The 13,019-nt window shown below is 45.8% G+C and overlaps 1 protein-coding gene across 3 annotated transcripts in view; it reads right to left on the bottom strand.

The window, feature by feature from the left end:
- Positions 1 to 357: 357 nt before the first annotated feature.
- tnrc18 (trinucleotide repeat containing 18) overlaps positions 358 to 13,019 on the bottom strand; it is a 47,627-nt gene continuing 34,965 nt past the window's right edge. For all 3 annotated transcript variants that reach the window (XM_078284885.1, XM_078284887.1, XM_078284886.1), the window contains 10 exons: positions 12,083 to 12,224; positions 11,819 to 11,936; positions 10,680 to 10,755; positions 10,270 to 10,378; positions 9,753 to 9,869; positions 8,719 to 8,871; positions 5,517 to 7,330; positions 4,904 to 5,140; positions 4,444 to 4,518; positions 358 to 4,356 (listed from right to left, as the gene is read on the bottom strand). In XM_078284885.1, coding sequence (XP_078141011.1) covers positions 4,150 to 4,356; positions 4,444 to 4,518; positions 4,904 to 5,140; positions 5,517 to 7,330; positions 8,719 to 8,871; positions 9,753 to 9,869; positions 10,270 to 10,378; positions 10,680 to 10,755; positions 11,819 to 11,936; positions 12,083 to 12,224 — 3,048 coding nt within the window. In that variant the 3' untranslated portion in view covers positions 358 to 4,149. The remainder of the gene's footprint in view (positions 4,357 to 4,443; positions 4,519 to 4,903; positions 5,141 to 5,516; positions 7,331 to 8,718; positions 8,872 to 9,752; positions 9,870 to 10,269; positions 10,379 to 10,679; positions 10,756 to 11,818; positions 11,937 to 12,082; positions 12,225 to 13,019) is intronic.

Raw genomic sequence — 13,019 nt, 5'->3', positions numbered from 1 at the left:
AGAGGAGCCGAGTCAGTGGAAAGATCAAAACAAAACTGAAATTAGTGGAATGTTTTACCGTGAGCGATCTCGTTAAAGTATCGCTCAGGTTGTGTAGGAGGGAAGATAATCAATATAGATTATGTCAAGGCTGAGATAAAATTGAAAACAAATTGAAAATTGCGTTGGGAATTCCCGCTCATGTCTTCCTGGTGTAATATTCATGACTGAAGTGAACACGACGCATCAAAAGAGAGGGATGAGGAAGAGTAAATATATAAAAAAACACACAAAGGGAATCAACAAGCGGTGATATCAGAGGAGAGAAGCTTAAAGGGTTCAGGGTTTCATAAGCAGAGACTCACACAACGCCAGAAATACAGTTCCATCTGTTTATTGATTAACTATAAAATATTGAGTTACTAAAACGATTGAAAAGAAACACTGATAAACTTGGTTGCTGTCTGTAAAAAAAAAAAGAAAAAAAAAGAAAAAAAACAAAAACAGTTCCTTACACATATAGTATAGGGCGACAGAATATATCCGGTTTCAGATTTCATCTCTAAAATGTATTCTTTTTGCATTTTTACAAGATTAGACATGTGTACAAAGTATATTCTGATAGCTTCTTCTCCCCCTCGACGGTGAAGGATCATTTACAAAACTTAGATGATTTTTTTCTATTTATTTTCAAAATAATCTTTTTTTTTTTCGTTTGTTTCTGTAACAGGACGATAACGATACTGAAGGAACAGCAGACGAAGAACCAGCCTCCAGTCCACCTCTCTCTCTCTCTCTCTCTCTCTCCCCCATTCTCTCTTTTGCTCTCTCTCCCATTCCTCTCTCTCTCTAGCAGCTAGCTCCCAGTGCCTGTCAGCGGTATTGCTCGAGAGGCGTGGACGATTGTTCAGAGAGGGGAAGCAAGGAAATGAAATGATTTTTTTTTCTTCAAAAATACAAAACAAAAACGACGACAGAGACATGCAAATAAAAAGAGCAGAAATTCGTAGCAAAAACGAAACAAAAAAACGTCCAGAGACGTTTACAAGCAAAAGTAAAACGTAGAAACGGCGACAAACGGAACGGACGCTCTCAAAATATATGACACCAAATGAAAGTGAAGGGGAAGTTGGGAATAAGTGTGTGTGCTTGTGTGTGTGTGTGTGTGTGTGTGTGTTGGACCCTGTACGAAGGCCTATGGCTGGGCTTTGGACGGAGAAAAGGGGGGCAAATAGAGATTGGAAGGCAATAACACACCCCTTTAGGGGCTAGAAAAGGTGTGTAAGTGTGTGTGCGCGTGTGTGTGCGTGCATGTGGTAATACCGGGGGATAAGTGTGTGATGTCTTATCCGTCTCTCACACACACACATAGAGAAGAAAGTGCTTGAGCAGCTCCAGGGGTAAACAAACATTCATAACGGGCACTTTAACTTGTTCACTCTGCAAACACCGAATACGACCTGTATATCCGTTACGCTCCGAGACCCGAGATCCCACCCCGAGATCCATTTCGGCCCCGCCTGTCACTCAAAGGCTTCGGCCAATCGCGCATCGATTGCCAATGAGAGACGGACTGCAGAGACGCGATGAGTCGCAGGCAGGGATCTCCGGTCAGGACTCGAGGCCCCAGGGAGCCAACATTAGAGCAGCAGCTTAAGGAGGGATGGGGGGCAGGGGGGGGGGGTCTTTAGCAGATCAGATTTTCTGGCATCGCTCGATCATTCAGGTTGATATCTACACCGTCATCTCGGAAAACAGAACATATAGTCACACGGTACCTGGTTAGACCACTTTATATGGGCTCTCAATACTCAGACTAGCAGCACATGATTAAACGTTCCTTTACTGCGTGTCTGCATTCATAGTACATGCTACTACAACGGCTGACACTTCACAAATCTCCTGTCATCTATCGGGAAACTGTTAATATCTCGGATTCTCCTCCGGACGTCACGCAGCAATCTTAGAGTGAACAGAAAATACAATACAACCTAATATAATCGGACACATCCAGACAAGACCAAACGATCTCAAGAGAGTAGAAAATATTAAACCTATTGAATATCAACAAGACAATCTTCAGTCTCTGCGGCGAGCAGAGACAGGGCAATGTGGTAAGAGACATACGAGAAAATCAACATGATAATCACAGATATATATATATATATATATAGATACTGATATATCTGATAGACACTCTATACACAATAGTGTAACTCTAAGTGGGTTAAAGAGCTCAGGAATGGAGAGTTGAGTAAAGCACAAATCAGGAAGAAGAAAGGCGTATCCCGACGTCAGCCGACAGGGCAAAATACCAATCAGATTACCTCTCTGCACCTATCAGAGGCGAGGATAGCGAGGGGCGGGACCTAAGACAGATTTGGCGAATCCTCACGATAAGGCCTGGGAGAGTAAGGCCGCTCCGAACGCTCACAACCCTGAGCATGACATTCAACGGTCTCCCCCTAAAAACGCTCAAATTAGGCACGTAGAAAAAAATAAATCAAACAAGCAGCTAAGAGAGTCAAATGGAGACGTACGAACGTGTGAAAAGGGACGCGGTACATACTTATCGTGTGTGTGTGTGTGTGTTGGCGTGTCTGTGTGGAAGGGCGAAGGGTGTCACTGGCATTTGTTGGGGGGGGGGGGGGGGGGTGCAGAGGAGAGGCGGCGAGACGGGTCGGAGGGATTAGTAAGTACTCTAGGAAGACATACAAGACTCCCGACACAATCCCCCCTCCTCTCCCCTGCAGTGCAGCTCAGTGAGCGGCTCGTTCAAAAGTGCACTCATGTCAAAGATACAACCGACTGCTTGGAGGGCGAGGTGCGGTCGAAAGGGGGGTAAGATGGACACCCATAAAACAGCAGAAAAGAAATAATAATAATAATAATAACAACAACAACACAGGACACAGACGCGTTCCAGGTTGCCTACATTGCAGTTATTGCAGCCAGAAGAATGAAGGAAGGTGCTGAACACACAACCAAACCCTGTAAGACGATCATTACAGTTAATCTAATCATGGTCAATGTGGCCTTGATGCATCTTGAGATTACTGCAATGTTTGCAACATTGAATACACCTTTAAAAAGGAAAAATCCACCCTGGCATACTCTTATATCATCGATCTGTGATGTTCAATAGCTGTTTTTACAGTGTTAAAAGTGTTTTTAGGGTGGATTTTTCCTTGGAACTCAAAGATGAAAACAAGGAAGTGTATAAGATTCCTTCCTCTCTCTTTAGCCTGAGTCTTTGAGGGAGTCAGGAGTTTTCGTAGCGCACAGACAGGTTTGTCCGCCTGCGGTAGGATTGTCAAGGGGGAATTTGCGTGGGGGTTAAATTAAGGGAGGATCGAGTCTAAGTGTTTAATTCTCTCTCTCCATCTGTGCGTCTCTCTCTCTCTCTCTTTGCGTCTGTCGCTCCTGCTGTTCTGTAGATACATTTATATGACTGTAACATGACTGTAACATCACCACGGCAACATCATAATCACAACGTCACACCACCGCAGTGTGTCTGTCTGTCCTGGCCCGGGGCCGGGGGGGGGGGGGGGGGGGGGGGGGGGACAGACGGACGGACAGACACTCCCTCTCTCCTGTAGGATCATTCACAGTTCATTAAAGCTTCTTGTCTGTTTTACCTCTTTAGAAAAAAGTACTCTCACATAAATCTATTACATGAAAATAAAACACTCGTATTTTCCTCTATATATCTGTGTGTGTGTATTATACGGGAGTGAGTATTTACAGGCATCTGTGTGTGTGTGTGTATGAGTGGTATTTACACATAAAAGGAGACTGAAGTGCTCAGAAGTGTTCCGCTCTGATGAGAATCTCCCTTTCCCATGAACACTAAGCAAAACTGTAGGTGTGAATGGAGTTTGGGTGTGTGTGTGTGTGTTTCAGGAGACTTGTTCCTTGTAATACTGTCTGTAGTGTCTCCCGTCTCTGTAGTAGTAATTGTTCACAACAGTCTGTAATAAGTGTATCACGATATCAGAGGAGTGAGTTCATTGAGTCCGGGCTGTGAAAGATCCATCCTGAATGAAGATCAGTGATTCGACTCGTCATTTGTCAACTCGTAGTGAGGTCCAAGTCGGCTGGTTGGTGTGTCACCGGCTCGTAAGCGCGTTTCCGTGTCTCTAACGCGCGTGTGTGTGTGTGGCGTGTTCAGCAGATGACGGGGACTCCGTCGGTGTTGAAGATCATGCCGGTGGTGGGTTCGTAGGTGCCGGCCAGGTAGTAGAGGTCCTCGCTGTCGGCGTAGCGGCGCGTGTGGGTCATCTGCTCGTACTCCTCCACGCTCACCACCAGGCACTTGTGGCTGACCGTCTGCACGTCGTTCTCGTCGCTGTGGGACGACTGGTACAGGGCGCGCTGCCAACCAGACACACAAGGGGTTTTATTTCAGATCTATCTGTGTTGGATGAAACACTGGTACAATAATATTTCCTCTTTTCTCACCTCCATGAAGTCTTTTCTCTGGATAGAGGAGTGTAGAGCTGCAGGTAAAGACTGACCGCACATCTGATCCCAGTTCTAGGGAGGACAGAAGTCTCGCATTTAGAAAAATGTCTTTTACATATTGGCCTCTCAAACTACTAACGCACTGTATCTGATATGTGTTTATTTCATAAATTATTACTTAACCGTGATGATTCAATCAGGCAAACCATACTAATGTAACAAGTTGCATTCGATGAAAAACTTTGTTTTAGGTTTTAAGATTAAATCCCTTTTCTCCCTGACAAAGGAGAAAGAACAAAAAGTCCAAAGAAAATCCATGCTGCAGCTCAAGATGAAAAATTAATTTCCAGTTCGTCACTTCATAGTCATTTTTTTTCTAAAGTTGCTTGCCTTTGCCTTAATTTTAATTTACAGTTTGACCTTTATTTAACCAAAAGTAACACTACAGCATCCCTACCTTCTTGTCGGTGAGTTTCTTGCCGGGGTTCGTCTCCTCCGGGTGATAGAACCAGTTGACCCGAACCACCATGTTGCTGCCCCAGGACTCCCACATGCTCTGGATGCGGCCGATGAAGGGCAAGTTGGGCCGTCCCGCGGACAGGAACACGGCACAGTCACCGATGCGGATCATCTCGCGGCCGCGCACGATGGCCTTGTAGAAGAGCTTCTTGGCCTTGCCCTTCATGCCGCGTCTCTGGGGGTTTGCAGAGGACAGGCTGGTCACAGAGTGATATAATACACTACAGTGCTTTTGTCTCTCTTCTCTCTGTGTTTTATTATTTATATGTACAAATACATAACTGAAAAATAAACTTAAATGTAGAGCGGGGCCGCAATTGGAAGTACAATGACTGACCAGTTGAAACTATTCACAATGTATTTAACATTGTGCCTTTCAGATGAAATCAGTCCATTTGTGATCTATATTAGATTGTGATGTTTGTGTGCATTTGACGGTTTATTATATCATGTTGATTTATTATTTATATTAAAATGCTACACATAATGAAACTGCAACAATGTTTGTGTATAAAAATATGACTTGTGTTTGATTGGGAGTCCTCCCTCACCTGTGTGGGTTTCCCAAACCACTTCCAGAGCTGTCTGGCTGGGAGGAAGGCTGAAATTTTGGGCCTGTTCTCCACACTGGGAAGCCTCTGGCGCTTGGCCAGCTCCTTGGTGGTGGGGAGATGAACCCCCTCTCTCCGCTTAGGTCTCCCCACCTTCCCCTCACCTCCGTTGGGCTTCGGCTTAGGAGGGCGGCCCCTCTGCCCGGAGCCCTTTCCAGTGGCTGGTTTTGCAGGTTTAGTGGGAGCAGGAGGAGTAGGGCTGGGGGAGGTTGGAGGGGACGGGGACGGAGAGGGAGGAGGTGGTTCTCCTTCCTCCTCCTCCACCTTTACCTCTGCCTCCTTCTTCACCTCCTCTCCTTCTTCTTCTTTCTTCTGCTCTTTCTGTTTGTCCTGCGCTGGAGGCGGGGAGACGGGGGCCGGGGGGGGCGTGGGGGTCCTCTCCTCGTCCGAGCTGCAGGAGGAGTCATCAGTCGACGAAGAGGAGGAGGAGGAGGATGACGACGAGGAAGACGAGGAGGAACCAGAGGAGGACGATGAAGAGGAAGAGCAGCTAGAGGTGCATTTCTTCTTTTTCTTCATCTTCTCTTTGTCCCCTTCTTCCTCCGACTCTGAGCTGCTGCTACTCTGAGACTCCTCTTTCACCTTCCTCTCCTCTCTCTTCTCCACCTCCTTTCTTTCCTCTTTTTTCCCTTTCTCCTCTCTCTTGTCCCTCTCCTGTCCTCTACCACCGGGTCCGCGGCTGTCCGCCTTCTCCTTACCCAGCATCGGCGCCTTGTAGGTGGGGTCTTTCTCCGGCGGGCCAGCCTCTCTCTCAGGAGCTCTCACCTTGGCCTTCAGCGGCTTTTGACTGGCTGTGGTCGTGGCGATGGGGGTGTGGTCTCGCCGGATGCCCCGCCCCTCCAGCAGCATCAGAGCCTTGGTCTTCTTGGTCTTGGGGGAGGTCACACCTTCGTGGTCCAGTTTCACCAGGGGCTCCGCAGACAGGGGTTTCCGCCTCACGCCCGAGCCCACGTCACCCTGCCCCGGCCTGGGCTTGGGTCTGGAGATAGGGCTGGGTCCCGGGCTGGGTCTGGGCCTGGAGCTGGAGGACAGCTGGTCGGACGGCATCTTGAGTTTGGGTCTAGGGGTAGATGATGATGATGATAGTGAAGAAGATGAAGGTCTGGGAGTCAGTGAAGTGCTGGATTTGCCTGTGGATAGCCTGGAGATCGGGCTGGGGATAGAGCTGAGGCTGGATCTGGACCCGCTGTGATGGTCCGAAGAGGGTTTGGTCTTCGGGGTGGAAGTGGAAGTGGGTCTGGGTGTGGAGGTAGCACTGGGTTTCGGTGCGGTAGATGACGCCGCCATATTGGGTCTGGACATTGGCCTGTTGCTGGTGGGACTGACGGTACTGTTGAGACTCACGTTGCTGTTATTCTCCCTGTCTCTGCGCTGGCTGTTGTAAGAGCTGAGGTTGGGCTCGCTGTACAGATCCACAGTCAGCACCTTCCCATAGGTGGAGGGGTAGAGGGATGGAGGGAGAGCGCGGGCCGGTTTAGGAGGAGGAGGCTGGGCCGAGCTGGTCTTCCTGGACACCTGGTTGGGTGGAAGAGTAGGGCTGCTGCTGCTGCTGCTGGTGGAGCTCTTTCGACCCGGTTTGGTCTGGGTTCCCGGTGTCGGCCTGGAGGTGGGCAGGGGCCTTTCCTGAGCTGCTTTCTGGACAGAGGAGGCCCTATCCTGGGCAGGCTTGGCTGGAGGCTGGGGTCTCTCCGAGGGCTGGGTGGAGGAAGATGGAGGGTCGGCTTTCTCCCGGCCATCTGGGTTCATTGAGGTCTCTGGAAAGAGCGGGAGAAAAAGTCAAAAGTTTAATAACTAACTGCTTTATGTTTTAGCCAAAACACACTATAACTGGGTTTACACTGGATATGCTGAAGTTTTCATTGTGTGGCTTCAGGATTTCTGTGGTCTACAGCCTCACACACTGTGAGTGGTAGACAAATCAGCAAGGAAACAACTCTGAAATAAAAACCTTGCATTTAAGAATTGCTTACCCAGTAGAAACAAGTCCAGCGTCAGCAAATCAGACATGCAACATGCCATATATTACAGCTAAAATAACAGACTCTCTGAGCACTGGAGACAACAATGGAGCTGTTAGGGCAAATACATCAAACTGATATCAAAGACAACAGAGGTAGTCAAATATGTGCTGTTCCTGATGAAAGACGTTTCTAAGTCTGGAGCTATTTTCGTTGGTTCTGTTGTTTTACAAAGACAGAAAAGATGATGATTTATCTACATTGGAATATTACTTTCTCATCAAAAGATGAACATGAGACAACAGACTACCAATTTTTGATTATGGCTTTTAAATGGCCTCTATAATAAACTTCAATAATGTCACGGTACTGTCTCAATACGTTTTGTCTTTTTGTATGCAACTCATTGCTATTATTATTTCTAATATCTATTACACATCAAGTCTGATATCAATTGTCTTAAATGGATCAGTAAGGTACAGGAGAAACACAGTGCACTTCCATGAGGAGCACTAAGCCAAAAATGTCAAATCCATCTCTTTTTTTATGACGTTATGCAGACACATTTGGCTCCAGTGTGTGAGGAAATGTCCTTTACTGGTCCCAAGGAATTACTCAGAGGAAAAAAAGGTAGAATATCTCAAATAAAAAGCAAAAATGATGGGGGTACTTAATGCACATTGCACTTAGTTTTATTTCAAGCACCCCCTCCATTATTTTTACCTCCTGTGGGAAGCATTACCTTTCCTTTCTTTAATAATTCTAATACATTTGACACTTTTGGCTTATGACATTTGGGAACCTCACTCTTTCTCCCTGCGCACTTTACTGATACATTTGACACAAGAAGAATTAGACTTCATGGGCAATGAATATTAGTAAGATTAGTAACATTAGTAATGACAAATAGTAGTGGTAGTAGAGTAGTAGTAAAATAGAGTAGTTATGATAACATTAAGCTTAATACTCATAGTAAGTGAGGTTACATCTTTGTTTAAAAAGCAATTGGTCAACCAATGAAGCACCAATGCAATCGAGCAAACTACATCTATATAATGACAAAACGGAAACTTTGGTCGGTCGGTCAGTCAATCAATCAATCAATCAATCCAATCATCCATCCATCCATCCATCCATAAATCAATCAGTCAATCAATCCATGGGGAAAGATTTGATTAGCTCACCAGGTTTGGGTTTGGGCTTGCGACCAGGTTTTCCTTTGATTTTAGGAACGGCCTCCTCCGGCTTTGGCCCCGCCTCTTTGCCCTCTTTACTGCATTTCCGGACCCGCCTCCTGGAGCAGCTGGCCACTAGCAGCGCAGGGGAAGGCTCCGCACCTGGAGGCAGAGGGCCGGGTTACGGTTCATACTTTCTGTGTGGCTTCAAGCACGCCAGCTACAATGCTTCTTATGCTTTTATGACGACTGAAACCTGAAAACCCCAGTACTTTTTTGTGCTGTAGAAAAGTTCAGCTATCCGAATTCCCCAACGAGAGGGGAAAAAACACCAAAATTGGCCAGCGGTTCAGTTTCTTCTTTGTTGAGATAATCCTGGACAACCTTGAGCACAACCTCTCAAATGCAGCCAACATTTTGGCCGCAAGTACGCCTTTCCTCATGAGGCGTGAACCAGGCTTTAGGCCAGAGGAACACATCCACATAGGACACACATAACACACATACAGCAGTGTAATGAGCAGCAATGTACCGTAATACTGTAAGTTAGCAGCACTCAACTGGGAAAACACCTATGCTAAAACCATCAACACACACACGCATAGCATGCACGCAAGTGCACACAGGCATGAACACACACACACACACACACACACACACATTAGGTAAATATACCATGGTCCAAACCAAGCACAGCGGGTAAGAGAGATGGGGAGAGAGAAGGAAAGTGAGTGTTTGGTGTTTATTTGACTTAATGTACTGTATATGGTGTGAGTGTGTGTATTTAAATTGAAATCCATGAGGGCGTGTGAAAGTTGCGATGAAAGACAGAGAGAGTGTGTGTGTGTGTGTGTGTGTGTGTGTGTGTGGGCCTCCCTCTCCTTCCCTCTTTCAGCAGAACAGAGGTAAGACCTGCTGAAATGGAACTAAGGCAACAAGAGAAAGCTGATGAGAGGGTGTATGATTGATTGAAGTGTTGCTTTCACAGCGCCGTCCACCGACCGTGTGTGTGTGTGTGTGTGTATGTGTGCGCGTGTGCTCACAGTGGATTTTGTAGTCTGGCGGCAGCAGTCTGATGTGGGACAGCGGGATGCGTCCTGTGTCTCCGTCGTCAAACTCCACTGTGATGAGGTCGTCGTTCTCGTCGACATCTGAACTCCCTGTAGGACACAAACAGACAAAATCCAAATAGTTAGAATAAATAGTTTGTTTTTATGTATGTGAATGTAAGGAAGACAGTAGAAGTACATCTTTTTTCCCCCTATTTAGATTTTTAAGTCAGAAATGTGTGATATGGATAGCAGCAACAACACTTCCTCAATGCATAACACTATCAGGTAGTCACCAGTGCTGAAAAAAGTTTCATTCCCACAACCATCAAACTCTTCTTAATAATAAACTATGCTTAGCGTGTCTGCTAAGATCAATTATGTTTGTTTGTGCTACCGGCTACAATAAGATTCTCCATGTAAGCGGATAATAAATCATAACATTAATATGGGTGGTGTGTGTTTGCTTGTATGTAAGTGTGTGTGTGTGTGTGTGTGTGTGTTGTTGTACCGTTAACAACAGTGCCGGGGTAGAGGCAGCGGTACTGTTGGCTCCAGTAGGCAGCGATGCGGCTGCCCTCAGGGAGATAGCGCACCGACGGAGGCTTCACATCGATGATCTACACATACGGAATAAATAACTCTCAAATGTCAACATAATAAAGCACCTTCACACACACAAACACACCGTTATGTATTATTACAGAGATAGGGCTGACTGACAAACACACCCACACACAAACAATTTCACTTTTGTAGTCGCTCGAAATGGTTCACACCTCATCTACCACCAAAGACAGAGAGAGAGGGAAATGTGGAGCATTTCATTTTCCATGAATGTGGAGTGTCGGTACGTGAGCGCAAGTACACACACACACATACACACACACACACAATAATCAGAAGAAGCAGTTGACTCACAGCCTCCTGCAGCAGTTGTTCCAAGCAGTAGATGTGTGGCCGGTTGCCTCTCTCCCCCTCCACCACCACGCTGTATCTGCAGGGTGGAGGGCAGGGGTCAGTGGTTGTGGGGTCAGAGGGCAAAGGTCAGCTGTTTTAAACCTGCTGTCAGACAGGTCATTCCTAAGATTGGTACTTTATACTGGTTTCCTTTTCTGTCACAAGATTCCAGTGTCGCGTGACGTCGAAATAACCAGTGAAAACACATCGATACTTCTCTAATTCTCAGCATTGTAATTGGTTCCTTGCAAGCAACAACATGAAATCTTATTTTTTAATTGAATCTTAATTCTTGAAATATTGCTATGCAAGTACAGTTCAGCTCTGTCCTACTGTTGTCTACCAAAATGTATCATTTTACAGATTCCCCACTGGAAAAGGTTTTAGAAACTAATGTATCTTAAGAATCCAGAGTGATGTAGGTTCACATTTTAAGGTAATATATTTGGCCCACTAACGTTATAACTAGCTACCAGAATCTAGGCTAGATAGCTAGCTGGTAGCTACTTAGCTAGTAAGCGAACTAACTTTTTTGATTTATTTTCTCGTTCTATCCAGTTTGTCTCTGTCGTCTTCATGCGCTATGCCAATCTTCCAGGTAGACATTCCCACCCTGAGTGTCACGCAAGTTAAAAATGGGAATATGATCAATGACGTTTATACTGACTTAGTATACTGTTTGCACTTATTTAAGTCACCTTGGATATGAGTGTAAACTAGATGGCTGAGATTAAATCTGAATATACCGCTTTGTTTTGGAAAAATCAGGACTTTCAGCTGCAGTTGTGTCTCTGTACTTTCCATGTGTGTATTCATGCATGTGGTTGTGTGTGTGTGGGCATGTTTAAGTGTATAGGTGGCGTGCCTGCATGTATGAAGCCTGGTATAACCAGTCTTTCGAACCATTTTTTTCCATTTTTGCACTGTGCACATGAAAAGTCTAGCAACTCAGTCTGCAAATGAGGGCTTAGTAAAAGGTCAGTGTGCTTTGTACCTGGATTACAAGCGGAAGAGAAGATATTGCATAATAACACTTCCTCTTAGGGCTTGAGGAAGTGAGTAGTGTGTGTGTGTGTGTGTGTGTGTGTGTGTGTACTCACATGTCAGGGGAGTGTACAGTGTTCACATGTCCAGCGTACAGTAGCTGGTCGTCCATGGGGATCAAAACTCTGAGTCCGTCCACCAGAGAATCTTTATCCAACACACACTGCACTGGAGCTGAAAAATCAACACAGGCAATACATCAATAGATATATATATCCTTATCAGTCAGACATATGAATCAATATTGTAGACCACTTCTTTAAACCAAAGTAATTCAGATGTACATCAAGCTGCCTGTAGTGCGTAGAGTGTGTACTGACCGGGTGTGGAGGAGCGCTCTGATAGGCTGTTGCTGCGCGGGGGGAGGAGCTCGTCTTCACTGAAGCTGCTGTCCTGGTTGGGCTCGAAGTCTTCGTCTGCCGCCATGCTCTCCATCAGCCGGCTCACCGCCCCCCTCGAAGGCTACACACACACAAACACACACACATGAAGGCTTTCGTTCCAAAACACTATACATCCATTTAGGGGAAAATTCAGCTCATCTGTATCAGCCAATATTTCAAAAACACACATTATTCTGCCCTCATGAACAGAACTATTGTATAAAAAAATGTCTTAAGGTGACTAAGAACTTCAGCAGTAAGCAGAAATGTGTGACTTTCATTTCAGCGATTGTTCTGTAAGACGAGGTGTCATTTTTTATCCAAATGGTGCAATCTCATTTTGGAATGAAACTCCTGCACCTGATGCCTTCTTCCCGCTGCACAAGATTTATCGGGGGCAGCCGACCGAGCGATCAGACAGGCACGCCACCAATAAACTTTCCAAAGTGAAACAATAACATATTAACAGCACTTATGGTGTTGAATACACAATCCTACCCACCCCAGCCTGCCACCGCCACCGCAAATAGCCGTGTGCACGCTTCAGTGTTTCCAAAACATACTCCGGTTTTCGCTGGCGGCAGATGGGTCGCAAAGGAATACATTGGTGTAAAACCACACGATGCAGAAGTTTGATTAAGAGTTTTGTGTTTTCTGCTCCCCAGAATCACATCGGGTCAGGCGGTTCACAGCTAGGCCAATCAACAATTGTAAATTTGTGAGTTAATGTCTGCCAATATCGCTCTAACAGAACAACAGAAGTGTTAATTACAACACCCAGCCCCGAGCCATGAAAGTCTTTCTTGAGACATCTTGAGTGTTTCTGTGTATGCTTTTGTGTGTGTTTGCACGTGTTAAAAGCACAGCTAGTGTG

The sequence above is a fragment of the Centroberyx gerrardi genome, chromosome 7, assembly GCF_048128805.1.
Source record: "Centroberyx gerrardi isolate f3 chromosome 7, fCenGer3.hap1.cur.20231027, whole genome shotgun sequence".
Classification (NCBI taxonomy): domain Eukaryota; kingdom Metazoa; phylum Chordata; class Actinopteri; order Beryciformes; family Berycidae; genus Centroberyx; species Centroberyx gerrardi.
The sequence above is the reverse complement of the archived record's forward strand: the minus strand, read 5'-3'. Positions and strand labels throughout refer to the sequence as shown.